This window comes from Takifugu flavidus, chromosome 13 (assembly GCF_003711565.1).
Source record: "Takifugu flavidus isolate HTHZ2018 chromosome 13, ASM371156v2, whole genome shotgun sequence".
NCBI lineage: Eukaryota > Metazoa > Chordata > Actinopteri > Tetraodontiformes > Tetraodontidae > Takifugu > Takifugu flavidus.
Window position 1 is genome coordinate 7,453,296 of NC_079532.1, and position 27,952 is coordinate 7,481,247.

The 27,952-nt window shown below is 46.2% G+C and overlaps 2 protein-coding genes and 1 long non-coding RNA gene across 5 annotated transcripts in view; 2 read left to right on the top strand and 1 right to left on the bottom strand.

Annotated features, from left to right (window-relative positions):
* Positions 1-1,007: 1,007 nt before the first annotated feature.
* hsp90b1 (heat shock protein 90, beta (grp94), member 1) lies at positions 1,008-12,963 on the top strand. Its single transcript, XM_057052795.1, has 28 exons — positions 1,008-1,192; positions 1,655-1,766; positions 1,996-2,137; positions 2,371-2,487; positions 2,564-2,895; positions 2,987-3,098; positions 3,209-3,334; positions 3,466-3,582; positions 3,664-3,801; positions 3,877-3,954; positions 4,028-4,093; positions 4,169-4,438; positions 4,522-4,767; positions 4,845-4,981; positions 5,066-5,144; positions 5,221-5,376; positions 5,469-5,576; positions 7,468-7,786; positions 8,426-8,461; positions 9,047-9,099; positions 9,195-9,278; positions 9,368-9,474; positions 9,578-9,731; positions 10,961-11,062; positions 11,151-11,225; positions 11,324-11,392; positions 11,469-11,604; positions 11,693-12,963. The coding sequence occupies exons 1-28, from the start codon at positions 1,144-1,146 to the stop codon at positions 11,824-11,826; spliced, it is 3,654 nt and encodes a 1,217-aa protein (XP_056908775.1). The 5' UTR covers positions 1,008-1,143; the 3' UTR covers positions 11,827-12,963.
* LOC130536679 (uncharacterized) overlaps positions 5,629-27,952 on the bottom strand; it is a 46,902-nt gene continuing 24,578 nt past the window's right edge. For both annotated transcript variants that reach the window (XR_008953432.1, XR_008953433.1), the window contains exon 4: positions 5,629-6,756. This is a non-coding gene — a long non-coding RNA (uncharacterized LOC130536679). The remainder of the gene's footprint in view (positions 6,757-27,952) is intronic.
* On the top strand, positions 13,344-18,256 carry hbp1 (HMG-box transcription factor 1). Of its 2 annotated transcripts, none has more exons than XM_057052789.1 (11): positions 13,344-13,411; positions 14,557-14,653; positions 14,739-14,919; positions 15,097-15,217; positions 15,307-15,421; positions 15,556-15,668; positions 15,862-16,018; positions 16,096-16,240; positions 16,316-16,603; positions 17,147-17,288; positions 17,361-18,256. In XM_057052789.1, the coding sequence occupies exons 2-11, from the start codon at positions 14,581-14,583 to the stop codon at positions 17,376-17,378; spliced, it is 1,353 nt and encodes a 450-aa protein (XP_056908769.1). In that variant the 5' UTR covers positions 13,344-13,411; positions 14,557-14,580; the 3' UTR covers positions 17,379-18,256. The 2 variants fall into 2 exon arrangements, with proteins under 2 accessions (XP_056908769.1, XP_056908770.1); XM_057052790.1 differs by lacking the exon at positions 13,344-13,411 and adding an exon at positions 13,954-14,456.

Sequence of the window (27,952 nt, forward strand, 5' to 3'; positions counted from 1 at the left end):
TAATAAAGAGTAAAAAAAACAACAACTTTAAATTCATACGTTTAGTTTAATGCATCTTATTTTCTATATCTCACCTTGTATTTCTCTCTATAGTTGCTGACTGAGGGGTTGAAGTTAATATATACCAAAGGTGTAATGGGCCGCTGCAACACAATGGAACGTCGTTGTAATACTTTGAAATGTCAAATTCAAAACATCTTTAATCTTTCGTGTCACCCGCTCTGGAAAGCAGGGTTGGAGCAGAGGTGTCGCGCATGCGTGGTGCGGAGCGCGTCTCCAATCTCTGACTCCGTCTGGGACGGTGGTGGGCGGCTGGAGATTAGGAGCCTGACCGCTTGTGAGCGCTTTAATTCAGGGGATGATCTCACGGCAGCACCCGCTGCTCGCTGTGGACACAAACAGCAGAACGCTGCGTGCTTTCACGTCAGTCTCCAACACCGGGAAAACTCGCTATATTTGCAGTCGCCTTTGGCAGTAAAAGTTGCCAAGACGATTTGAAAAAACGTCCAGATTTAGAGAGTAAATCGCCAACATTCTGCAAAGTCAAACGAAATCGTCGCAACAGCGCCCTCTCCTGGACAGGGACCGGAACAGAAGATCCCTTCATTCATTCTTTCATTGTTTAAAGAAACAACAGATCATTCGGAGGAGTTCACGCACATTTGCGTCTAAGGTCATTGAAGTGTTTTAAACGTTATATCCTCCATGCCCACGTTTATTATGCGCACTTTAACGTAACGCAAATATTAGAAATCACGTCTCCGCCGCCAGGAAGCGTCATCGTGTCACCGACCCTGTTGCATCAGAACAATCAAATATCGGTTTAAATGTTGACTGAGAAAGATCGGCAGCGATATGCTGATTATTTATTCCTGGCCAATGATGGCTAGACACGATTTTCGGGTTTGGAGGTATGTTGAGGCCTCTGATTGGACGACACCCGCGCGTTGCTCTGCTGTGATTGGTTGGATTGTGTGCGTGGTGCGCAGCCATTGGTCGGTTGTCACGGGTCTCGTGGAGTGGGCTCTTTTGGTGGGAGCGGTGGCTTGTCAGTCTCTCTTGTTAAGGCAGTGCTGCCTGCGCGGCTGTCCCGGCTTTTGTCTTAAGGGCTCCACTTAGACATCGTTCACTCGATTTCCCAAAATGAAACGTGTTTGGGTCATAGGCCTTTTGGTCGCCTTGTTTGCCTTCGGTGAGTAGTTGGAAAACCCCGTTTTAATTGTCTTCAACTTAAGCATTTTGGCTAGTATTTGCAAGGAAGCTAACGTCAACTTGTCCTTTCCTCAAACATTCGTAGCTACAACTTTTACTTATCTGGTCAATTTAACTGTGCGTTTAGCTCATTTCCATGTTTTGGGTTAATCGCAGTTTGTTTCGTAAAGATGTCCTATAATAGTCTTTCCAGAAGTTTCTTGCGGAAATGCTGTATGAATGAAGCCCATTTGATGCTAGCTAACCGTTATTGCTGCCCCTTCATAGCTGCAAATCTACCATATCAGCTGTTAACCAAAGCTTATTTCTGATTTACTGGGATTATGTATTTAAAAAACCCCACACATTTCATCTAATTGGCATTCCTAAATTTCCATTTATGCTCCTGGCGTCAAGATCTCGTTCCTTAAGAATTGTGAATGACTATTTTCCTTTTTTATAGCTGCTGTAAAAGCTGACGATGATGATGAAGGAGTTGATGTCGATGGCACCGTAGAAGACGACCTGGGGAAAAGCAGAGATGGCTCCAGAACAGATGATGAGGTGGTGCAGAGGTGGGTCCCAGCTCCCTGCTACCGTGCACGGTGGTTGTTGAAGTCAGGAAAGCTCGACCGGACCTTTAATTACAAGGTCCACATGACACAGAGCAACACCCCAGGTGTAGTCTACTGCTGATCATGTGAAACTTAGTTTAAGTTCTATACCTCCTCTTGAACTTGGCCACTAATCTCTTTTACACGTTTGAGGCACATGAGTCTCACCTGTGTTCATCTGTTCCGCCAGGGAGGAGGAGGCCATCCAGCTGGATGGACTGAACGCAGCCCAAATAAAGGAACTCCGAGAGAAGTCTGAAAAACACGCCTTTCAGGCTGAAGTCAACCGTATGATGAAGCTGATCATCAACTCTCTTTACAAGAACAAGGAGGTAAGCGGCTAACGCATTTCAGCTTCCATTTTATCCAGAAGAGTTCTGGCCTCGAACATGAGAAATCTCAGGGTCACGGAGCGGTTGGTCAACATTGCAGCGTGACCTGGACAAAATAATGGTTCATGGTGACATGACCTAAAGAACCATTGCATAGGAAAAAGCCTAGTCTTGTTGCATCATAATGCATTAAATGAGCTAAAGTCATTAATTATTGCCTTTTTTCCCCTCAGATCTTCCTCAGGGAGCTGATTTCCAATGCCTCCGACGCTCTTGACAAGATCCGTTTGCTGTCTCTGACTGATGAGGACGCCATGGCTTCCAACGAAGAGCTGACTATCAAAATAAAAGTATGCAGGAGCACACGATGGAGACGGTTTCATCACTGATCTGGTTCTCTTTGCTAACCTTTCATTGCATTTCCAGTCTGACAAGGAGAAGAACATGCTGCACATCACTGATACTGGCATTGGAATGACCAAAGAGGAGCTGGTGAAGAACCTGGGCACCATTGCCAAGTCTGGCACCAGCGAGTTCCTCAATAAGATGACGGAGATGCAGACGGAGGGTCAGTCCACCTCGGAGCTGATTGGCCAGTTCGGTGTGGGCTTCTACTCCGCCTTCCTCGTCGCCGACAAAGTCATCGTGACGTCCAAACACAACAACGGCACTCAGCACATCTGGGAGTCGGACTCTAACCAGTTCTCCGTCATCGAGGACCCCCGCGGGGACACGCTGGGCAGAGGAACCACAATCACGTGAGTCTCCTGATACTGTTGACGCTTGTGTTCTTCTGCACATCCAACTCAGATTTCAGAGATTAAATCCTGGTTATGTGTCTGAACTCAGACTGGTCATGAAGGAGGAGGCCACAGACTATCTGGAGCTGGAGACCATCAAGAACCTGGTCAGGAAATACTCCCAGTTCATCAACTTCCCTATTTATGTCTGGGCCAGCAAGGTAATTATTGGAGACGCCTTGATGTGTAATTGACTTTGAATAATCCTTGCAGGAAGCAGATTTTGGTGGGTGTCGAATCTTATTACTGCCTTTTTAATCCCCTCTCTCAGACTGAGACTGTTGAAGAGCCAATTGAAGATGATTCTGAGGCCACAGAGGAACCAGAGAAAGAGGCCGAAGATGAGGCTGAGGTGGAGGAGGAAGAGGAGGACAAAGAAAAGCCAAAGACGAAGAAGGTAGGACTCGCTGTTCTGAAATTAGTTGCAGGGAAATGCTGGAGGCGTCAGTTAAACCTCAGAAATATCACTGAAGAAGGCAGAAGGTTCAGAAAGAGCCAGGCGGGTTCTTAGCTTCCTGACTGTTTCAGGTTGAGAAGACCGTCTGGGACTGGGAACTGATGAACGACATCAAACCCATCTGGCAGCGACCAGCAAAGGAGGTGGAGGAAGATGAGTACAAGGCTTTCTACAAGACCTTCTCTAAGGTCAGAACCTTGGCGGTACCGATTCAACCCTGTGTTTTAACACGCAGCCAAACGGTGATCCCAAATATTTGCCTTCAACAGGACAGCGACGACCCGCTGGCCCACATCCACTTCACAGCCGAGGGAGAGGTCACCTTCAAGTCCATCCTGTTTGTGCCCACCTCAGCTCCCCGCGGCCTGTTCGACGAATACGGCTCCAAGAAGAACGATTACATCAAGGTACGCCCACGCTAGCATCTGACGCTCCGCGCGTCCACGTCCCGTTTTCTAATTTACCGTCCGTTTGTGTCTCAGCTGTTCGTGAGGAGAGTCTTCATCACTGACGACTTCAATGACATGATGCCCAAATACCTGAACTTTGTCAAAGGAGTGGTGAGTGTTGTTCTCCGCACCTGCCATCGCCTCAGTTCTGACATTTCCAATAACGGAAGTTTGGTGTTTGCAGGTCGATTCTGACGATCTTCCTCTGAACGTCTCCAGAGAAACTCTGCAGCAGCACAAGCTGCTGAAGGTCAGTTCTGCTTGTTATGGTGGGACTGCTGCCGGCTCTTCAGGACGGCTTCAATAACCATGCGTCTCTTCCCAGGTTATCCGCAAGAAGCTGGTGCGAAAGACTTTGGACATGATCAAGAAGATCTCGACAGAGCAGTACAACGAAAAGTTCTGGAAGGAGTTTGGAACCAACATCAAGCTGGGCGTCATCGAGGACCACTCCAACAGAACCCGTCTGGCCAAGCTGCTGCGTTTCCAGACCTCCCACAGCGACACCGTCCAGGCCAGCCTGGAGGAGTATGTGGAGCGCATGAAGGAGAAGCAGGACAAGATCTACTTCATGGCCGGCACCAGCAGGAAGGAGGTCGGACTCATTTTACTGTGATGAACATCAAAAGGAGGTTTTGGTTCTAGAAATGTGACCGACCGTCCTGTTTTTGTCTGCAGGCCGAGTCTTCTCCCTTCGTAGAGAGGCTGCTGAAGAAGGGCTACGAGGTGATCTACCTGACGGAGCCTGTGGACGAGTACTGCATCCAGGCCCTGCCCGAGTTCGACGGAAAACGCTTCCAGAATGTCGCCAAGGAGGGCGTCAAATTCGACGAGAGCGACAAGGCCAAGGAGAAGAGGGAGACCCTGGAGAAGGAGTTTGAGCCTCTCACCACCTGGCTGAAGGACAAAGCCCTGAAGGACAAGGTCAGGAGATGTCACCGCTGTTGGTCTCACTGGGAGCCTCGTGGGTCCGTCTGTTCTAACGCGCCGCTGCGTTTCAGATCGAGAAGGCCATCTTGTCTCAGAGGCTGACCAACTCGCCCTGCGCCCTGGTCGCCAGCCAGTACGGCTGGTCAGGAAACATGGAGAGGATCATGAAGGCACAGGCTTACCAGACAGGAAGAGACATCTCTACCAAGTGAGTAGCCACCCTGGAGCTTCTCCTCAAAACATGCGCAGAACAGTCTGAGCTGAGCTGACATGGCGACTGTTGCCCCTGCAGTTACTACGCCAGCCAGAAGAAAACGTTAGAAATCAACCCCAAACACCCCCTCATCAAGCAGATGCTCGCCAAAGTCAACGTAAGCCCGAGCCCCCCTTCGGAAATGACCCGTGCTCTTTAATTTGCATCCTGACTGCAAATGTCTCGTTCTCCAGGAGGATGCAGAGGACCAGACGGCAGAAGATCTGGCCATGGTCCTGTTTGAGACGGCGACGCTGAGGTCGGGCTACCAGCTGGCCGACACCAAGGCCTACGGGGACCGGATCGAGCGCATGCTGCGCCTCAGCATGAACGTAGCTGTGGACGAGCAGGTAACGCCGCAGCAGCTGACGGGAGCGTCGGCTCGGCACCGGCTCCATCCTGAGGATCAGCCGCCCTCTAAACCGGTGTGTTTATGCTCCAGGTGGAAGAAGAACCAGAGGAGGAACCAGCTGAGGAGGACTCTGAAGATAAGGAGGATGACTCTGAGGAAAAGGATGAAGCTGTTGATGAGGAAGATGATGAAGAAATGGTAAAACACCAACAAGATTTCAAGTGTGTGTGTTTTATTCTGCTGCTTCATAATTTATTTTTAAAATTTTTTTACAGATAAAAACAGACAAAGATGAACTGTGAAGCACTAAACAGAAGAGATTGTAAACCAAGGACCTGGACATGGGTCTGAGAGTTCCAGCTCCACTGTGGTTCTGTTGTGAGTGGGGGGGTCCCTGGGATGGGGTTTTTTAAGGCCAGCGTTGTTTTTTTTTTGGTTTTTTTTATTACATTCCTCACAGCTGTAAATTTGTTAATATTTAACTGCCCTGTTTATGGAAAGATCCTGTCTCTTGATCGAATAAATGTTTCCTGGAAAACAAAGTCTGAGTTGTTGTCTGAAAGAGCTGGTCATTGATTATTGATGTGAAATGAATATTTGGTTGTCAAACTAAAAATTATTGGTAGTTTTGTGCACGATTCCAGACCAAATGATCGGAAGGGATTCAAAAATGCCAGAAGTTGAACCTAAAAGTCTAACTTGTGATTCCTCCTCTTCCTCGTGTGATTATTGCTCATGAATTCCAGACCGATTTAAAAGAACTGAGATCGATTTAAGAGAACTGAGAATCGTTTCGTGCCATTTAACCGCGCGGCCGCTAGAGGGCGGTGTCCGCCACATAGTGACCACCGACGGGCCTTGTTGGCTATAAACGTGCATGACAATTGTTTAGCACAAATTATTGGATTTTAGTGGTAACGGGACACTTTCTCAGTGTTGAGACGTGTTTAGTGAGCAATCTTAAAGCAGGACCGATGGGGTTGGTTCTGCAAATATCCACTGGTGGTCGCCTCGTGCCTTGAGAGGTGAGACTGCAGCATCATGACAACATTACAGGTCCGTTCACGGGCACGTGTGCTGCCATCGTCCGCCCCAGTGAGGAAAAAGGTTGTCTACTTAATGCTACGTGACAGATGTGGGCCACAGCAGGGGGAGGAGGTCTCAGAGGAATCAGAGAAGCCAGTCAGACATGGCAACTAATAGCTGTTCTCTTTTGTTCCCCCTCAAGTCATCACCTGCTGCTAGAATCGCTCTTTCATTTCTCTTTGGCCTCTGTGGCATCAAACTCCAGCACATGATCCAGGATGAAGGCCAGCAGCAGCTGCAGAACTGTCAGGGTCTCTGCTAACAGCCGCCGGACGTAATTATCCTCAAGAATCTGCAATTTTCAGATTAAATTCATTAGTTTCCTATGTGAGTTTGAGTTTACACGTTTCTATCATCTTTAGTTTTCCAAAGTGTGGGTTAGAAATTATAAAAATGACTCAACACAAGCAGCAATTCCTTGATTGTCTTGCTACGTTTTAGCTGAGTTATTAACCCTGCATTTATACTATAACTATAAATCAAATTGAAACAGATGCTAGTCTATATCTGTGGAGCTGGTTTAGAATATTTACCCTGCAAAGCGCCTAGCAGCTTTATTTAGGCAGACCATTATTATACCATCTGCATTCACATTTCTTCTTTGGAGCCATTATTTCGACCCATTTTCTAATTTTGCGCGCCCGCAGAAAACACGCACAATCATTTGCACAGTTTTTCCCCCCAGTCAGTGTTATTATTTGATCATGGAGGTCTCGTCCCTGGCTTTTAACATCCATCTGACACATCTTCCCAGGCGTTTTCTCTCTTCCCCGCAATTTGTATTTTTGCGGCCGACTGCGCCGCCGCCGCTCACACGCAATCCCTGGATAGGTGGTTGCCATGGTTACCCGGGTCACATGCGTGGGTTTCCTGTAGCCAGAAGAAGCAGAAGATGCTCGGACCGAAAACCCACAGCCATTTTTCATTCAGGAAAAAAGAGGCGATGCGGAAGGTTTGCCTGGCAACTCCCGCCTCCCGTCTGAGCCCGCCGCGATCCTTCTAGCCTCGCCCGCACACCGCTTTTATCCGCATCCATAGACTGAAAACAGGAATGAGTATAGAAATTCCTGAAGGACTGACGGAGCTGTTACAGAGCTTTACCGTGGAAGTGTTGAGGAATCAGCCCAGGGATCTGCTCGAGTTCGCGCTGCAGTACTTCACCCAGCTGAAGGAAGACGAGAGCAAAGAGGCCCCGTTCGGCAATGACCAAAATTCGGCCCCGAGATCCGGAAAAGCGGTCAATTTCATTGACGAGGCCATGCAGATCGATTCAGAAAACGGGGAGGAGGAGGACGACGACGACGACGACGAGGAATTCATTGGTAGGTGTTTTTTTCTTCCTGTGAACAGGGATGAGGGTTGATGTGGATTTTGGAGGACACGTTTGGTGATGCTCGTCACCTTGTTTCTAAGGAGGCTCTGTCATTCTCCATATATGGTCATGAAGACCGAATAATGGTCAATGACCGTGCCGATCTTCATCTTGCCTGTGTGTGTGTGCATGTTTCCCTCCTTCTGCACCATCGAGCATTAAAATGGGGTATTTCCACATGCTCGGCCTCCCCTCTACATCAACAGCACGGCGGAGCTGCAGCAAATGCTGCTCTGCTACGAGGCGACGCAGGATTGTTGGTTTTTTCCAACTGTGGCCATATTGGACACAATGGCCCGTGCAGCGATGCCACCAGGTGCAGAGAGTAGCATAGCAACCCAGAGCTCCATCTCAGCATCCCAGTGAGTGCCGGGGTAGCGCTGTTACATAAGGACAAATGCCCCCCAGATTCAGTTACAAATCCAGCCCCTGTGGCAGTTGTCACGGGCGGTGATGCTCGGGCTCTAGCTGACCCCTGTCGGCCTGCGTTGTTGTCTTGGAGTTGGCCTGTTTCCCCCTGTAAATATTTCTCTGATCCCTCTGATCCACGACTTGGGTTCAGCTAACGTGATGTTTTCTTCTTCTGCAGCCCCGGTAATAAACAGATTCTGCAGGAGAGCGTCAGGTGAGTGGCCTGTTAAGCGTCCGCGTGGAGCGTTTCCTGCTGCTGGAACTGGGGCTCGTCACATTCGCTGCTTCTCCATCCGTCTTCTCTCGCTGGATTTCAAGCCTATTATACGTTGATTCGCACGGGCTTGTGAAACCAATCTGTGTCAGACCCGGTTAATAAAGTCACCGACCGACGTAGGTGGAGAGATCAGGTGGAGCTACTAATAATAACATTGAGTTCAGGATCACAGTTCTGCTGCCGCATTTGACAGCGTGTCATAGCTCCATTGTGCCAGAAGAGGATTTAAAACTCTTCCAAAGGCAGAAATCGACGTCTAAGACCAAAGCTCGGACAGTATCGACGAGCATGGGACTGGTCACACGTCCTGTTTCTGCAGGAATCACCCACTAAGACGGTGTTATGACAACAGTGTTTGGTTAACACACGGGAAGGAAGCAGAAAAGTGTGTGTTTGTGTAGGAGTTATTGTACCAAACGCTCCTGAATCTCATCTGGGATCTGGAGAACGTCGCCGCTGTTTTGGAAAAAGGAAAAAAAAACAACAGTTTCTTCTGTGTAACCTGCGTTCTGTCTCACGCAGTGTGTGCTGAGGCGTTCAATCCCGACGAAGACGAGGAGGAGAAGGAGCCGCTTGTAATTATTGCTTTTTTTTTTAAAAAACGCTCTTTTGTTGAGAATTCAAGCGGATTTCTCCCAAACGTTTGATGGTGTTGTTCCTGGATTCGCAGGTCACGTACCCCAAAACAGACGAGCAGAGGCAGAGGCTGCAGGAGGCCTGTCGGGACATCCTCCTCTTCAAGAATCTGGATCCAGTGAGAGCTCCTCACGCGGCCCCACACTTTGTGTCGCCTTCCCTTTCTAATCCCAATGACAAATATTTGCCTGTTTCCCAACCCGACAGGAGGAGATGTCGCAGGTGCTGGACGCCATGTTTGAGAAGTTCTGCACCGAGGGGGAGCACATCATCGACCAGGACGATGAAGGGAACAACTTTTATGTCATCGAAAGGTGATTTTTAGATTTCAGCTGTGTCCTCCACTCTTTAGTTTCCGCACATTTGCATCATATTATCACCATCACCATCATTTTCCCACATTTTCTCTTCATCCAGTGGGACCTTTAGCATTTTCGTGAAGACTGACAGCACAGAGAAGCTGGTCGGCTGCTATGACAACCGAGGCAGCTTCGGAGAACTGGCGCTGATGTACAACACCCCCAGGGCGGCTACCATAATCGCCACCTCGCCCGGAGCCCTCTGGTGCCTGGCAAGTAAACCTGAACTCCTCAGCGCCGCAGTTGGTTCCAGGCTGTTTTTGTTATTACAGACGTCAGTTATGGTGATTTACCATTGACATCAACCTTGTCAGAGGCGTGCTGCTTCCTGGGCCTCCATACTTGGGCTCATTGGCCTGCGGTGTGTTCAGGGAGCACAGCTGGGACATTTGCACACGCACACGGGTTCTTTTTTAGCATGCAGAGTTAAATCTGCGGGTGAGGGCTTGAGATGTGATGCAGTCCCAGTGTGCGTGCATTTAAAAGATCCGCCGCCGCCTCACTGGATGGCAGCTTGGCTGTTGTGAAACGTGGGCTGCTCATCTCTCTGGAGCCGCTGTCATTACGAGGGGGTTTGTCCTTTCATTGCTCAAACTGCAGATGGGTGCAGGCACGCCGCACACGCGTTTTGGTTAATTTCACAGTAAAAGAAGCACAGGAGGTAAAACCACAGGTGAGGTTCAGAACATCCTTCACAGGCTTGTGAAGGGGAACTCGCCTTAAACCACAAGAATGCGCAGAACTCATGCATGAAAATAATGAATCAACAAACAAATCAAACACAAGATAACCTATGCAAAAACGGAACAGACGCGATAAAACATGCACTCCGCACGAAGGATTAACAATTATGGCTATGGTTCATGGTTATGGTTCTAATTGTTCAGGACAGACCAATCAGTTGGTTATTTATTTAAAATGAAAGGGCCTGGAGTGATTTTATATCAGCAGGACGCTTCTGTATCCGCTGGTGCTGCTGTTGACGTTATCGGTGTGAACAGCGACTCCTGCTGGCCGCAGATCTCATTAAAAAAATAAAGTCCAACAAATGTTCGGAATCAAATGATAGTTCACCTTTAATCCCTGCAATATCATTGACTTTGATTGAATTTTATAACGTTCATACTGATGAGTATTAACTCATTTGCATGGAATATTTAACTGCAGGATTGGAAGGACAATATAAATTATATCACGCCAGATGTCATAATGGCTCAGTTTGATTCTTGCACATTATTGGAGATTCTAAATTGCCCCCTCCATGTGAGTAAATGTGTTGTGAGGTGTCTAATGGCCTGTCCAGGGGGCCTTCCATTAGAATCCAGTGCAATATGTGGCGTATGGATGGATAAAGGATGTGTACATACAATAAACAGGGTGGCCGGAGACCACGTTGTCATCAGCAACCTAAATATTTATTTGCTTCAAATGTGTCTTTAAGGATCGTCTGACATTCAGAAGGATCATAGTGAAGAACAATGCCAAGAAAAGGAAGATGTACGAGTCGTTCATCGAGACGTTACCACTGCTCACGTCCTTGGAGGTTCGTACTCCTGTTTATTAGTTTAAAAAGCTGCGGTTGACAATTGGATTGGAAGCTTTTAATCAGTCCGATCTGGTGTCATCCACAGCTGTCAGAGAGGATGAAGGTGGTGGACGTCATATCGTCGAAGGTGTTCAATGATTCGCAGCAGATTATCGCTCAGGTGACAACCGGATTTCACAATCTGACTAAATAATTGTGTGTTATTGTCTTTCCCCCCACATACCGAGCCGCTGTTGTGCTAATTCTTTGTTTTTTTAGGGTGATTTAGCAGATTGCTTCTACATCGTCGAGTCCGGTCAAGTTAGAATCACTATCAAAAGAAGCAGGGTAGGTCTGATGGAGTTTCACCAGTGAAACAAACACTTTCTGGAATCTGACAGTGTGACGTTTTTTTCTTTGCAAGACAAAAAAAGACCCAGAGGAAGAGGAGGTGGATATTGCGGCACTCTCGCGGGGCCAGTATTTCGGGGAGTTGGCGCTCGTCACCAACAAGCCCAGAGCTGCATCAGCTTATGCTGTGGGAAGCGTCAAATGCTTGGGTACGTTAATGCAGCTTTAGGATTGTGGCAGCTCTTCTTTCCATCTATCCTTTCCTAAAACTCCTCTGAAACCTCCCTCTTTTGGCAGTCATGGATGTTAAAGCCTTCGAGAGGTTGCTGGGTCCGTGCATGGACATCATGAAGAGGAACATCGCCAACTACGAGGAGCAGCTGGTCACCCTGTTTGGAAGTAGCACTGAAATCGAGCAACGCAGCCCGTGAGCCGCCTCAGATGGACTACGTCTGGGTGGGTTAAAGAAAATTAGGCCTGTACAGACGTTGTTCTTTTACCCCCTCCCCATAATCACTTCGAAAGCCTTTATTACAAAAAATGTGAATATATCCACCACGATATTTCTGTGTTAGGTAACTGCGACAGAGGTCTTATTTCCTTAGAAGACAGGGATCCTTTTAGAGGAGCGTTCTTAAGAACGTCCGCCAGAGCCGAGCGGCTCGACGCTTGTCTGAATTAGATTTCTCACAGCTCTTACCTTACAAACGTGTGTATACATTTTAGGTATCCGTGTCACCGGCATTACTTGTTTGTTTTCTTCTGCGGTGTTATATTTATGCCTACAGTATAACATAATTTATGAATTTCTAACCATCTGTTTGTTCAGATTATAGGCCAAAGCTAATCAACCACTGGATAATTGTTTTGTTGTCAAAGGAAAAAAAAAAAGAGGCTAAAACATTTGTACACATTTCTGTCCGTCGTTAAATCAGCATTAAGTCCCTCGAACAGATTTTCGTAAACCTGCAGTTGCTGAACACAGTTCCTGGGCTGCTAGCCCACCATGGAGCTTTTGCAAAAAAGAAAAAGAAAAAAAAACTGACAAAGACAAAGCAAACTTCAGACAGATAGCTGATAGTTTTATAAGAACACATCACACATTGCTGTACATTTTAAAACTAAATATTTACTGTATAGGCCTACTTTTGATTTGATGAATTGCCCTATAGACTGTAGTCCTTAAAGGCAATGCCGTGAGACAACTGCTTCTCCTGTGCTTTAAGGTAAAATTTGATTTGTGCTATTTATGTGTCGGTGGTTATGATTAAGGCACCCATTATTGCTGTCTACCTCAGCCAACAACTTTTACAGTTTGGAAACACATTCTGATCTCATCTGAAGAATCTAAAGTGGGTCGTCTTCTCTTCTCCTCCTGTCTTTTAAAATAAACACTCGACGTCTTCTGTGGTTTACTGCAGTTTAACATTTTAACTCTTCTAAATGAATTCCTCTCTTTTGTGCAAATAGTCACCCACTGGTCATTTTTGAAGGTATACCTGTAGTACTGGCTGAAATTACTGTATGTTTCACTTTCAATGTTAATAAAGAGCATTTTTATACACGTACTTGTGCGTTTCTGGTTATTTGCTAACAATCCCCATCCCCCATCGCAGTCCATTCATTCATTCCTTTCTTGCGCATTCATTGTCATTCCTATGTTCATCCACCTTTGTCTTTATAAAATCTGGGTTTCTTTTATTCAACAAATTTAAAAAAAAAGCAGAACAATCTAGAAATCTACGCTGTATTTGGAAGATTACAGATAAAAACATCCCCATGTATTGTTCCTGTTATTGCCAATCAGCTGTTACTGGGCAGTAATAGACGTGTACTTTCATCCAATCAAGAAGCAATCAACAAACTAAGTCCCGCCCCTACAACAACGGAGACCAATCAAAGGTGCGCTTTTTTTGTTTCTGACGTTCCTACCGACCAATGGGAGATGAGCTTGCAAGACGGTCATTCCCACCCCTCGATTGAATGCCAAAGAGTTTCTCGATGGCGCTAGGGTTGGTAAGTAGGAATTTAACGACCTAATTTCGATTGAATGGACGGTTCATACCAATTCTCAACTTTATCACCAGGCGACCGATGCGTTAGACCTTCTAAAATGACGTTTTAAAGCGGTTGTCACGCGTTTATTTGACGTCGAATGACAGCTTGAGCTCGACAATGTTTTTTTTTTTTTTCGCTGTGACGTTTGTTGTTTTCATGGTAAAGAAAAAAAATCCCCCATCTGCACTTACTTCCCCCCCAAAAAGCCCAACATCAGATAAAGTGCTTGAGTTGGATCGTTTGGATCCGAGTGCTGTAAAAGCGTCTGCAGAATTCCACCAGTGTTTTTGTTGTCATTCATTTTGAACGGGGCAGAGGTTGCGTCATGCCTCAACTTGTTGACATTCTTTTGTTTACAGTGTTTGAGTCGACACACTCCGGCTTTAACAGCACGACACCGTTGTCGCCTCTGAAGACCAGGAGCACCGTAGACAATCCTACAATCAGCATTGACATGCACGATAATACTTTTATCGTTTTTAAAAAAAAAACTAGAATGAAATGAGGAACCCGCGGTGGTGTTTACCGTGTTTACTCGGTCGAAGCGCTATTTTGTCCGCTCGGAGGCGGGCTCGGTCGCTTTTCACGGCCCGATTGTTTTTAGCTTTCCCATATAAAAATGCTATGCTGATCACTGGTTTTAGCGTTTTATGTTGGATATTGAATGACGTCGCCAGAGCCCACCCTCTAAAGGCAGTAATGTGCTCTTTCAGAGGGCATTTTTAGACATTTACCCGACCTCGGTTCTTCTGTAAATCACCTTTATACACCCAAACATATTTGGTTATAAAGAATTTAGCTACGCAGTTATGAATGAATGAGCTCTGGTGCGCATGCGTCAAATCCAAGTTTATCAACAGGGCACCACGCAGCTGGTCACATGACAGGACATGAAAGATGCTCTGCCTCGGTTCCTGGTTAATTAAAAGCATTTCGGAAACACTGTCTTCTTCTTGATACTGCCATTTCTCTTTAAAATTGGAAATTATTGTGGCTTAAACTTGTAAGCAATATTTCACTTCATTTTCTTAAACAACTGGTGGCTGCTGACTTAACTGATCGGGATCCTGTTGTTTTTCCTCTCTTGCAATTGTTAAAAATAGAGTAACTAGCCAAGTATCGACAAAATGGATGAGTCCTTTGACCCGCTCAAGTGTAATGAAGACCTGTCTTCCTCACCTGGGTGTCACATGGATTATGGTAAAATTCCAAGATACAGTCCATATGGAGATGAAAACGTTTCCCCTTGTGTTGTACTTAAATGTCACTGTGGCCCTCTCTTCAGATGACATGCCTGACCTGCAGGAGGTGGAGGAAGACCAGAGGTCCCCAGGGTTGTACCACCTTGGGCCAGGAGTGTTGCACCAGGAGTTCAGCTGCTCCCCCAGCACCAACTGGTTGGCCGAACTGGCCAACATTGCCACTAGTCCTCAGAGCCCTTTACTGAAAAACATCCCACATAAGAGGTTTGATGTGTGCCTATTTGTTTAGTCATCGAGTGCACGTCACAGGTGTGCAAATGTGCAACACGTATATTCATTAGTATTAATGCCAATGAATGTAGCATTATTTTGATAGGTTGATACAATAGTATCGGTGACGCTGTCAGGATGGGCATTTAAAGGATTGTGTTGCTTTCTTAGATCATCTCCGGTGCACATATTTGGCAACAGCAATAGTTTACATTCCTACGCACGCCCCCCATTAGCCAGCAGCGCGCCCATCCCATCCAGAAGCCACCTCAGGGAACGCAGGCGCGTCAGGGTAACTTTTCACTTTTGAACTTAAAAAATATGATCCTAAGTAGACCTGGCTCTGAGACGACTGACACATTGTTGAATCATTCTCAACAGGCCAGCAGCGAATCCGAGTCAGGCGTTTTCTCAATGTCTTCATCCTTTTCTGACGATGAGGACATGGTTTGGTCTCAGTCCTGGCCCTCTACAGCCTGGCATTGCTTCCTGAAAGGTACCAAACCTGTCATATTTTTAACATATATTACTGGAGTTATATATTTTCTGACCTCATAAGTGCAAATGACAGCATGCATTTTTCTCATGTCAGTATTATCGTTTCTGTGTTATGGCTTTGTTTACATTTAGGAACTCGCCTGCGCTTTCATCGGGGTCCTAATGTGGAGTGGCAGGAAGCCGATGAACTCAGGGATTCTGACGATGATTCAGATGATGAAATGATGCAGTCTTCCTCTCTTAAGGTAGCCTGTGTTAACAGTGTTTAAATATTTAAATGAAACTGTTTTTTTAAGCTGCTGCATTGACGACATCAGTGTGCAACAACTCTCAGTGGCCACAAGAGGGCAGGAAGTGACTCAGTCACCTTTTCATTCATGTTTGAGAGAACAACCTTGCTCATCATTGCAAGACTAAAGGCTTTTCTTTCATTTTCAGAGATATGGTTCAGATGGACTGAAGCTGGTGAATCATGAAGAGACTGTATCTTTTGGTCAGGCAGTTCTTAAGTTGAACTTTGACCCCGGCTCCCCCGATGAAGGCATGTTAACAGCTGAGTGCAGGTTGGACCACCCCTTTTTCGTCAAAAATAAAGGTAAGGTAAACAGTTCCCGGACTATAGGTGTAACTACTGATTCCATGCTGTTTAAATCCACCACCTTCAATTTACAGGGTGGTCTTCATTTTATCCGAGCCTTACCGTAGTGCACCATGGGATCCCTTGCTATGAGATGCAGTTAGGGGACGTTTGCTTGCCTCCAAACCACCCAGATGCCATTAACTGTGATGACTCTGTTGTCTTTGACACTTTCAGAAGGTAAACTGCTGTAGTGGCAGCGCAGTTGAACTGGGGGACATTAAGCTGTGAGTTCCTCTCTTCTTCCTCCCGCAGCTACGACTTCACCCCTCTAGATTCCTCAGCCGTGTACGTTCTGAGCAGCATGGCTCGCCAGCGCAGGACCTCCCTGTCTAGTGGGGGTGCCATCAGTCCAGACTGTGACAAACTCGAGCGCTCCAGCTCTCCACAATCCTCAACAAGTAAACCAAACAGGGGGCACGCCTCAGGGACAGCCAGCGGTGCCACGCCAACAAAATGCAAACGGCCAATGAATGCCTTCATGCTCTTCGCCAAGAAGTACAGAGTGGAGTACACGCAGATGTATCCTGGGAAGGACAACAGGTACGCACATAGTCGTCGTTCACATGGACATTTCCTGTCTACTGTGCATGCGAGTGAGTGCGAGACGGTGGGGGACGGGAAGGGGGACATTCATGCTTCGGCACGGAAAAAAATCGGCCTCGTGTGAACGCGTTCTTTTTTTTGCAGCCTGTCCCTCGTGTGAACCACAGACGCGCAGACAAAGTCGTAATTTTCAACGTTTTACGCCACACATCCTCCTCGTAATTCCCGTCAGCGTTGTTTGTCCTGACTCGGGAAGAGCCGGGATGATATTTTATCATAAAGTCAACAAGCCTTGGCCAAAGTATGACAAAATGGTGGATTTTTGTCAGAGGGTATTTAGTAATGTTACACACAGACGTGATCGTAAACTAGTACGCAGCACAGGAAAACCTGTAAACGACTGTTACTGTCACAGACCAGGTTGCTTTCCACGCACCAAAACCTCCTGGTCTGAGGCGAGATGGTGTGTGTGTGTGGGGGGGGGGGGTCTGCTCCAAGGCGCCACAATGCACTAGCTCATCTTTTACTGTTACATTCCAGAGCAATCAGCGTCATCCTCGGGGACAAGTGGAAGAAGATGAAGAGTGAGGAGAGGAGGATGTACACCATGGAGGCCAAGGCTTTAGCCGAGGAGCAGAAAAGACTCAACCCAGACTGCTGGAAGCGTAAAAGAACCAACTCGGTGAGGACCGACAGAGATGTGATAGTAGTGTGAGGGTCGCTGGATCCTGACAGTCCTGTGGTCTTTCAACAGGGCTCTCAACAGACCTAAACAGGCCCCCAGAAGCCTCAGCTGCTGGTGGTTAAACAAGCAACGGTGCTGGACAGAGTCAGATCGACCGCTCGATGCCTCTTTGCTCTCCTGTATTCTTGAGACTCGACTGTGATGCTGAATTCACGAGCTTTTTATAACTTTGAAAAATTTGAGAAAAAAAAAAACAGTATAATGAACTATAAACAAAACATGTAATCTAGTCACTAACAGTGAATATATTTTCTTATAGCTTTTTTGTCTTATTCCCCTGAAATGAGAAAGAAATTCTCTCGTTCACTTCAGGTCATTTCACATTCAAGTTTTCAAACTGAGTCAGTGGTGCTACGCTTCAGTGCAGAAGGAGCAGAAGACAACAAGTGTCTATTTATTGTTGTAAAAAGATACCTTTTCTCAAATACCCATTTTATATTTGTAAGGCCATCCAATCTATTGCACAGATTGGTCAACTTTCATACCTTTTGTAACACAGTATATCTTCTGCAGCTCAACCACGGCAAACTGCCCCTGCCAAACAAGACTTTTAGCCTGTGGTGGTGGGTTTACACTCAGTAACAATGCACTTTGGGCCTCACTGCAAGTGCTTGTTTCTTTTGCACTTTATATACATACGTAGTCATATACAGCCATTGTATACTGTCGGAATCATGTGTATAATACAGCTTGTATGTTGATAGCTAAGCCGTGTGACACAATTATGGCTCCACAGCCATGTTTTGCTTTCCGGTTGCGAGTGTATTTTAAATGCTTTGTTCATAATGTACAGGTTCCACAGCCCCAATAACCTCTTGCACAGAATATCCTTGTATCATATTATAAATACATAAAACTTGCATCTTACGGTGTTCTCATCAACTAAAGTGTAATCACACACACAAGGATGTTTGGCCTTTTGTTTTCCGGGAGCGAGCAGCTTAGTAGGAAGCTTCCCTCTGCACGAGAGCCCACAAAAGGGGTTGATTGAATCTTACCTTGATCTTTCTAAAAGTGTTAGCTCTCCCATCGGAGATGCAAAACAGATCTGAAAGGACCTGGAAATGAAAGAGTGCACTATAACCAACCTCCTTCCTGCAGTAAAGTAGCCAATGAAGTGGTTATTGCAAGAGCCCCGCGCCAACATTAAAAAACTGCAAAAACAAAGATAAAATAACAACTTGACGCGCAGTATTAAATCATCCTCCATTTCATTAGCTAACACCAGAGGGCGCTGCGGTGCCGCCTGTGTTCGATGGAAGACATGATACGACCGCCTTCCATCCGTGCCTGTACAAGACAAGATGGTTACATGGCCAACACACTCAGAGCATCCGTGATCCAGGATGTGGAAGGAAAATTGGAATCTGGAAGGTGATGTTTAAGGATGGCTTCAGGAGCGTACGTGCGTGCTAACGGGAAAAGATAAGATTCATGTCGCCATGCGCCTCATGAAATAACAATGATCAACACCCTGCAAGCCGCTCAGCCATCTGAATCTAATTATAGAATATCTATAACAGGCTGCTCCAAAATGATCCAAGTTGAATACTTTATGGAACAGCTGAGGCATGCAAAACTGGCACACGCGCCCCTTTACAGGGTTTACAGGGGAGGATGTAAAACTACAGCAGTTGACGTGACCTGACATTAAAGAGGAAACACAAAGGTGCCTCCGCCATGAGGCCCCCGTGTATTCATGGGGTTCGAAAGAAATACAAAACAGCTGTCCAGGATATAGAAGAGGATGTTGTAGTGCTGATTACAGCCAAGCAAGATTCATCCATTTAAGCTCTCTGTGTAATGATGTTTTGGGAAGCGTGAATGTCTCAACTTTATGCAGGAGATTCTTTCTGTTTTGAACTACTTGAGAGGAAACGTGAACAAATGAACGATTAGACCCGAGCCGCTCTGCCATCTTAAATCAGAAGCTGCACTTTTATCAGGGCTTCTTCATTAGAGGTAATTTGCTTTAGTGATTCCGAGATATCTGGGCGCTGCGTCAGGCAACCGTCTCTAAATGTCGGCGTGATTTTAAAGGTCTGTGAGTTCTGACATCAGCTACTCAGTTTGGAAATTTTACCAGTGAGTCACAGGATGTCACATTCATGTTACAGCACAGGAAAAAGGAGCTCAGAATGAAAGAAACACCCCATTAAATGGTGTCATTTCGGATGCTTCCTAATGCTTTTGGTGGTTTTGTTGAAGCACAACATCTGAAAAATCCCATCAACATCCAGCCTGCCGAGGAGCCCCGGTGACGAGGACGTGAAGCGGAGCACACGGAGGAGCCGATTGGGGGATCTTTAAACTTTTTTTTCCTGCAGCCTGATTTAAATGGAGAGCGTCTCTTTTGATATAGAGTGTGTGCTGAAGTGACAGGATGTTGGTGGGAATGTGTGTGATGATGAAGTGCAGATCACGCGAGCCGAACCGAAGCCAGAAATCCAAAAAGGAAAAAAAAGAAAGAAGAAAAGGCAGTTAGGGAAGCTTATTTCCTGTTTGGAGCAGCTTTTGTGGGCGCTCGACTCAACAAATCAGCCGTGTTTTACATGAGTGCAGAGCGTCCTCCAGCTCTGGGAGACGTCTGACGTGACCCCGTTCATCCCTCCTCCCATTAAAAAATTCCATTAGTGTAAAGATATTTTTTTGGTCACTTGCAAGAAGTCTGAAGACGTTTGAATGTGTGCTCTTTCCTTTCTCCTTTATCTTGTTCCCGCTGTTCGGTAACCTGTCACATCATACCGCTGCCTAGCTTCCCTGCATGATGCCCACAGCCCTCCCCGCCTCCTCCGAATCCCCACGCTCTAATTGGACGGGGGTGTGAGCGCCGGGAAACGAGCCAAATCATTCCACGCTCTCGGTCCGCAGGTTCCAGGCAACAGGAAGCCGAATTAAATAAACCTCTGCGGACCAAAGCTGCGCGTGCTTCTGACGGCTGATGGACGGAAACACAACAAAGCGACGCAAGTTTCTAATGCCAAAGTGAACGCGAGGGCAGCTCATAACCGGTGACCCAGAGACAAATCTCAGGATGACACGTTTTCTCCTCCGTCCCAGAGAAGCGACTGTTAAAAGGTCAGATTCAGAACAAGTGACCCTGAAGGAGACGCTGACAACCATCCATCTTATCTTATTATCTATATTCTGCTGTTCAGGGCCGGATCCTGTCCCATCTGACACCGTGTCAAAGGTCAGACTCACACTGGACGGCTCGTTCTCACAGAGCCACCAACGTCTGCGCGTAAGCACGACAAAGGTACGAACCGGTCCATCCTGGACGAATTACAAATGGTTTTGATGGATTAAACTGGTTTATGCAGGCAAAATGTGCTCCTGCTTCCGCGCGTCCTCCCGATGGAGGCGAACGCTGCGTCTGGGATCTCTGCAAACGCCCGAAATAAAGGACGGAAAAAGGAGGAGGCAGCTGAAGCATATGAAATGCCACCTGCAGGTGTCTTCTCAGGGAGGGGGTGCGGAGATACGCCTGTAGGCTTTAGATGGGCCGACATCAGCCCGTCCTCCGGGGGCTCACAAAACATCACAACATATTAAAGCTGGATTTTCACAGATATCTACTCAGAAGCTGGAATTCTAAAAGCGCTCGGATGCCTCAGCTTCTCCTCCTGGATTATCTCAAATAGAAACCTTCCCGACTGCGGAGAGTCGGCTGGGCGAATATTTCGGCTACGCGTCTCCCAGTACAGGCTGGTTTCCTCCCACACTTTCTCCAAGTAGCTGAAAATGAGATTTGCCCTAATTAAATAAGCGAGTTTACAGAATTAAAAGAAAGAAAGCATTTCCTTCTCAATTTAAACGCGTGCTTTCGTTACCGCTCGCTCTCTAATCACGAGGAATAAAAAATGCTCCCCTGAAATGGTCCAGACAGGCTTGAGCCAGTGAGACTGAGAGCAGAGAACAGAATCTGCTCATTTCCTGTGTTTACTATCTTGAAAGACACAACTAAGGTTTGATAATGTCATTAACAGCGATCAATAGCCAGAGAGCGCACTGCTAATGAGACATGGTGATGGAGAGGCGCAGAGATGCACGCAGCCGTGCACGTGACTCTGCCCGCGGCCCGCCCGCAGAAGCCTAACAAAGATTCTTCTAAAAAAATAAATCATAAAATGAGGAAATGCATTGTTTCAATCGCATCACAATCAGATAACCGAGCTTTTAAAAGACAAATCAATGAATCCCATCACTATTATTGGAGCTTGAAACCATTTGATGTATTAATCAGAGCGGAATGTGTTTCACAAAGGTTGTCTAATAAATACGTGGAGAAATCGAATCATGTGGCCGCAGTAAGAGCTTCTCTGGCCGTACGGTGCAGGTCTGGAGCTGCAGTGTACGGTTAACATCATTACAATTGATGTTCAAGGGATGGAGTCAACATAACATCACAATCAAAATATCCTGGTGCCAACAACAGCAACAGCAGCTGCAGGTTCCTGTCCAGTTTCATGTTGATGGATATCTGATGAGACAAATTAGAAATCAATTCCTACATTTGACTCCATCTGTTGCTTTAACAGCCTGGATGCCAAAGGAGAAGAATGGGCCGACAGAATAAAGGTAGCCGCGCGTTTCTGTGGGTTCGACTTAAAGATTTAGCGTTTAAAAATAACCGTCCCATTTATTTTTGAAATAATTACTGACATTCGCTCTGAAATCTCCGATATTTCAGACAAAAGGCTCTTCTGAACACCCTCCTGCTCCAGGATGAAGTCTGCAATGATGCCCTTATCTGGTGTGTCAGTAAATATGCCCCCCCTTCGGCACCAGAAGGTAAACATGCCCCGCTTTGGATGTGGCCCCTGTTACTGAGGCTTCAGAGACATCAATGAGAAGCACTAAGCCCGTCTGTGGTACCAGCAAATCCCTGATATCTGCGCTGCCCGTCACATGATCGCGAACCACATCAGATATCAGCCGTTTATAAAATCGGTCACAGTTTGGGTTTAATCACTCTGCCCTTACCGGGCGGCCGCTTCAAAGGCGGCATATAAAAATCTTTTTTTAGGTAACAGCGACCGAAGCTGCGTATTAATATTTTCGCATGTCTGGTCTCTGCAGCCTGTTCTCTGTCGCCACGGCAATAACGGCGCCACAGAGGAGCTTTAGCAGACCTCGGATGTCATCATTCAAATCATCTCCTCTCAAACCAGCACTCATCTTTTGACAGTGTCTCACTTTTAAACATGAACATTTCCAAATGTGACTAATGTGACTAACGTGAATATATCATCCCATTCAAGGGTTTGCTCAAGTATCATCACACACAGAGGTGGCATCAGGAGCAACGTCCGTGTGATTTATGATATAAATGATTCTGCTCTTGATTCCCAACTGTAAGACCAATCGTGGGTTTAAAGGGTACAAACTGGAAAAAAGCTCTCCGGTCTGAAACGGGCGGTCAGTCGAGGAAGACAATGCAAATGCTGATCCCCCGACCAGCAAATCGGAGTCAGTGAAGCAGAGTAGAGTGAGTTTAATTGCAGCTGTGTCCTGCAGACAGCAGCCGGGTGATGTGGACGCGTGTCGGGCTGGACGGATGGCAGCTGAGACGCCGCTCTGCAGCTCCTGCTGCCAACAGGTCACAGCCCACTGGGACCAGCCCGTGACCCGTTGTGATCGTGATGGATGGCGCTGTCAGCCCAGCAGGACCACCCTGCTCTCACACACCCACGTGCGCAGGTACACGCATTGTAGAGGCTCCAGACAGGAAAAGTCGCAGGAGGAGACAAAGGGAAGAACAGAGGGAGATGCTCGAAGTGACAGTTCGACTAAAATAGAGGTGAGAAGAGAAACAGAAAGAGCTGTCATAGCAACATGCTAAATATGGGAAAGCAACAGTTAATTACCACCTCCACCCACAGGTATGATGCATGCGTACTGTAATGGTGGGGGTGACAGGACACCTGCCAGAAACCCTCAGTTAGTTATCACCTGCTGGTATTTTGGGAGCAGCCCGCCCAGAGGTAGGCCCACTCCCCCCCTTTTTTCCAGACCAATGATTTTTGTTGCTTTTATGGTCCCTCGTGTACAACGAATACTTATTTCAAGACAAATAACCTTTATTTCATGGCATACACAAGCATTTTTAAAACGCGCGCCTCAAAGTCTCACACGAGGTCCTCGCCACGTGTCGGACGAAGGAAATGTTGGTGTGCTACGGGAGGTGGATACGATCGATATTTCATAGCAGTTGGCCAACGATGCCGTAGAAGAGTTGTAGTTTGGCTAAACTGACTAGAATGAAACCCTTCCGTGGCGTCACGCATGTGTCAAAGTTGTAGATTTGGGAAAAAAACAACTGCAAAATACCTAAATATAACAGAAATCTTTGAAACTCCAAAAAACGGTGGGTCTGGAATTCAGTTTGAACCGATTTTCTTTTCTCCAGCACTGGTCGGAGTGTGAGGAAAACGCCCAGAGATCCGAGTTGGCGCGGAGGCGCTCTGGGAGTTGCCAGAAACCATTTAGGGGTTGTAGAGTTTTCGCCTCCTAGACAGTTATTCCCTGCACACAAGATCATTCTGCCACTACAGGAAGTCCACGTTTACCACTACGGCCACCACATGATCTTTTTCTGTGCCCTGAACAATAATGAATACTGAAGATCCGAACTCAATATCTAAATGATGGTTCTTTGATGTCCTGAACTGCAGGCCATTAAATATTCTCCTGCCGCATTCGACTGTATTATCAGCACGTTATCAACGCTTCCTGCTGCTAAGCTCTTTAATTACTTGCTGATTTATTCGAGTACGTTTGAGTTCCATCTGCAGAGATGATTCTGATGAAACTGGGGAATAACAGGTCTCCTTGAATCGACCTAAACTGCAAAACTGGGACAAAGGAAACGTCGGAAGCACCGCCGATCCTTGCCCCTTCCGACGTCCTGCCAGGAAAATATGAATTCTGGCAGGTAGCATCGATTAACCGGTGTCGGAGCGTCCTGAACACGTTTACCAAAGAATACACACATCAGATGAAGAATAAAGAAAGAGGAGTGTATCACAAAGTCCTCTTATCACAAAGAGGATTCTTCACACTTCCATCGAGGTGCCACCGAATGCGTTTGGAGTGTTGGCAGGCGCCACACTTTCTGAACTTTCTGAAATCGTAAAAAACAATCGTACGATTGAAAGTCGCAAATGAATCAGCGCGCTCTCGTCTGGTGTATTTGTCATATTATGTAAATAAGGGAGAGTGTTGTGCAAGAATCTGCTCGTCTCATCTGCGCACGGACAGACAACCACATGCAGGACAGAGAGAATAAATAAACCCAACCACCATCTTTATAGGCCCGTCTTTAACGCCACAAACACAAGTAAAAGTACCTGCAGCTCCGCACTAACAGGTCTTGGAAGGAGGATGATGAGGAGGAGGATGAAGATGCTTACGTAACCTCAGAGTCGCATCTCCTCTATGGACAGTAAAACTACCCAAGCCAGACATAAAGGAAACCCTTTTTCTTAACAACAACAATAAGAACCACACTGGATAATAACCTTCAAAGCTCTTTAAAGGAGCAAGAAGGAACAAAGGCTCGGTTACAGGAGGGCAGCAGAGGTCGCTCCACTTACTGGTTCTTACCACCGATTTTTCTCGTCAGTGTTCATTTGCGGAGCGACAAAGTGCGGCTGGGAGAAAATGGATTTCAAGTGCTTCTTTTTTAATATCTAAAAGGCTCCCGCAGCTCTGATGCTGGTTCAGCTCATGCAGACGTACTCTGTGAATCCCTCCATTACTGCGGGTCATCTGTCCACCACTTTACGGCTGGCTCCCTCCCGGCAGACGGCGCGACATGTCTGGACTGTACAAGTTGGTGGCCCGACCATTGCGGCCAAAGTGGCGACGCTTCAGAAACCTCTGCAGCTTAATCAGGAGCCCCACCGGTTGAGTCCAAAGCAATCGTCTTACGTCAGAAGTGCAGAGGGAGTTTGCCCAGATGTCTGTCCTTTACGGGCTAATCTTTATTGACAGCCGAAGACGTTTTAAGTTTGAAAGCCGGAGCTAAAAGAGGCGCAGAATGCGCTCTTTTACGCCTGCAAGTTTAAATCCACGCTCCCTAAATCCCCCGAGCAGCGCGACTCAAAAATTCAGCTTTCAAGATGCTCAATGTCCAGACAAAGTTCAACTACTCCCCCATCGAACCTCGCGGGCCATAAATAACTACGCTGATACTTCAGTCGCCGGAAATTAATCTATGTTGGCACGTGCGTCGCCCAGCCCTTCTGCATCCAATATTAGCATTTGCCAAGTCATTTTTGGCATCCAAAACGTTCACTTTTGGATGATCAAATGGCTCTTTGACAGTTAATGATAACTACAAAAGGGTTTTTCTACCATTAGGATGTTATTAGATCACACTTCAAAAGTATACAATGGAATATACAGCTTCAAATACACACTTAGGAGTATAATGAGCAAATTTTAATGAATCCCAAAGTCCACCTATGAAACTGATCATAACTGCAAATAAGAATATTAAAAATTAGAAGTAGAAGAAGAAACACCAACAAACAGTCAAAACAGTGGTGCCAAGTTGTAATGAGCAGAAGAAGCCTCATCTCTTCTTCCCCAACTGAAGCAGCACACTAAATATTTTTCAATCATAAATATGTGAAATCTAATGACTGCACCAAAAAATCTACAAAGGGCTGCATGTTCATAGGGAGAGTATAGTTGCAGACTGTGATTTACATTTTGAGGCCACATAAATGAGCTTAGAGCAGAAATATCCGCAGAAGGTACCGAAGCACCGAGGTTAGGAAAGCTGGGGGAAGAATCCTTGACTGAGAACAAAGACAGAATAAGAACGGCTAAAATGTCCCGAGTGAATTGAACAGAGATAAAAGGAAAAGGAAAGGAAAACACAGAGATGACCATCCAGGCAAATGGAAGATGGAGGAAATTCCATTGGTGTTTGCGTAACACACACACACACACACACACAGACACACACACACACACACACACACACACACACACACACACACACACACACACACACACACACACACACACACACATCTATATCTGCAATGAGTTATCTAAGCATCTAGAAACCAACCACACATTTAATTTATCTGTTTGAATTTTAGCTGATTTTAGAGCAGATGTACTGTATTGACAGAGTTTTCCTGCTCCAACAGCAGAAAAGCCTGTTTACATGTGATGTTTGTTAATTGTGAATTGATGCTTCCTCCAGACGCCTCCAGTCAGAACTGGAAATGCAACCAGGAGGGCTCCATGAATACCAATGACGTTTCTCCACAGTACTCCCAACAACGTTTTCATGATTTATGGTGCAAATTAATGCTTTTTTCCATTCTCAGACATCCACTTTTCTTGCACAGGTGGTGCTGTTTGAAATGATAATATTACAACCATACATCAAAGTTTGTTACACCCTCATAATACCAGAAACCCCAGCGCCATGGAAACAATAACAGTTAGATGCATTCCTCTGCAGCTGACCTGACATTAGCTCATTAATTGGTCTTGATTCTCCGTGTTTTTGTGGACCAGCAGCTAAAATGGTCACCCTTGCTTTTGGCCCATGCTCCTATCCTTCACACGACATGCAGCAGGAGCTATTAATGTGCAGCGAGGGGCGATTCATCACATCAGAGGCAAGATGGAGGTGTAGGTTTATAATGGTTCGCAGCAGCACTGTTCTGTTCCCACAATTAATGGTGTTGCCTCAAACCTGGGGCACAGCAGGAGGACCACAACACGCTGTTTATCCAATGAAAAAGCAGCAGATCTCTGCCCTACGCCACAAAAGTACCGCGCATCCCTCATGAAAATCAACCCTGTTGGGAAGACTAGTGACTCGAATATATTTACATTACTATAGGGGGCAGTTTTATAGCACTGAGCCCAACAAACTATAGATATCAATAAATACCCAGAGTATTTGTAAAGGTTCACACCATGTTCGCAAAGATGTAGAAATGGATGAGGCTGATCTTAGTATCAAGTATCACCCTCTAGAAGCACAGAGCATAAAGAATAAATTTATGTTTTCTGTCTCTAACTTATAAAGTTAATCAAGAGCAGCATTAAAATCTACTAGCACTAATATTCGGGAGGTAAAGACCACTAAGCAGAAGCAGAATAACTGAACTCTAATGACTATGGACTCTTTAACATGCTATGAACCTTCCTTCTGGAGGATAAAAAGGACTGTTTCCATGGCAGTTCCAGACTATTAGAACACAAATACCCAAGAAAGAAATATTCTGAGGGGCCAAATGTTGACCACTGACAGCCTCCATATTCTTTAAAAAAGACCTAAGAATAAAAACCGTTCCTTGGGTCTTGGGATTGAAAACAGGCAACATGCAATAAGGTTCCCATCAGAACCCTTGACTGTGTCTGTGAGTCTGAAGGAGGACGTCACACTGAGAAACGCAGGGAAGCGGGGGAAGAGGTCACTCTCGCTGAGATCTTATTCACTAATGGGTGACCAGTGTGACATTACAACTAGTATTTTTAACTCACTTCACTTTTCAAGGAGCCCTTTAATTCACACGGGTACGGGTCTCATTTATTTTAATATATTCTGTGAAGCCAGTCTT

Bases quoted from the DNA above. Each gene is read 5' to 3' on its own strand.
- hsp90b1 (XM_057052795.1), top strand. From the start codon at position 1,144: ATGAAACGTGTTTGGGTCATAGGCCTTTTGGTCGCCTTGTTTGCCTTC. The intron at 5,377-5,468 runs GTAACGCCGCAG...TTTATGCTCCAG, and splicing joins ACGTAGCTGTGGACGAGCAG to GTGGAAGAAGAACCAGAGGA. The intron at 11,605-11,692 runs GTACGTTAATGC...CTCTTTTGGCAG, and splicing joins GGGAAGCGTCAAATGCTTGG to TCATGGATGTTAAAGCCTTC.
- hbp1 (XM_057052789.1), top strand. From the start codon at position 14,581: ATGGATGAGTCCTTTGACCCGCTCAAGTGTAATGAAGACCTGTCTTCC. The intron at 14,654-14,738 runs GTAAAATTCCAA...CCCTCTCTTCAG, and splicing joins TGGGTGTCACATGGATTATG to ATGACATGCCTGACCTGCAG. The intron at 16,241-16,315 runs GTAAACTGCTGT...TTCCTCCCGCAG, and splicing joins GTCTTTGACACTTTCAGAAG to CTACGACTTCACCCCTCTAG.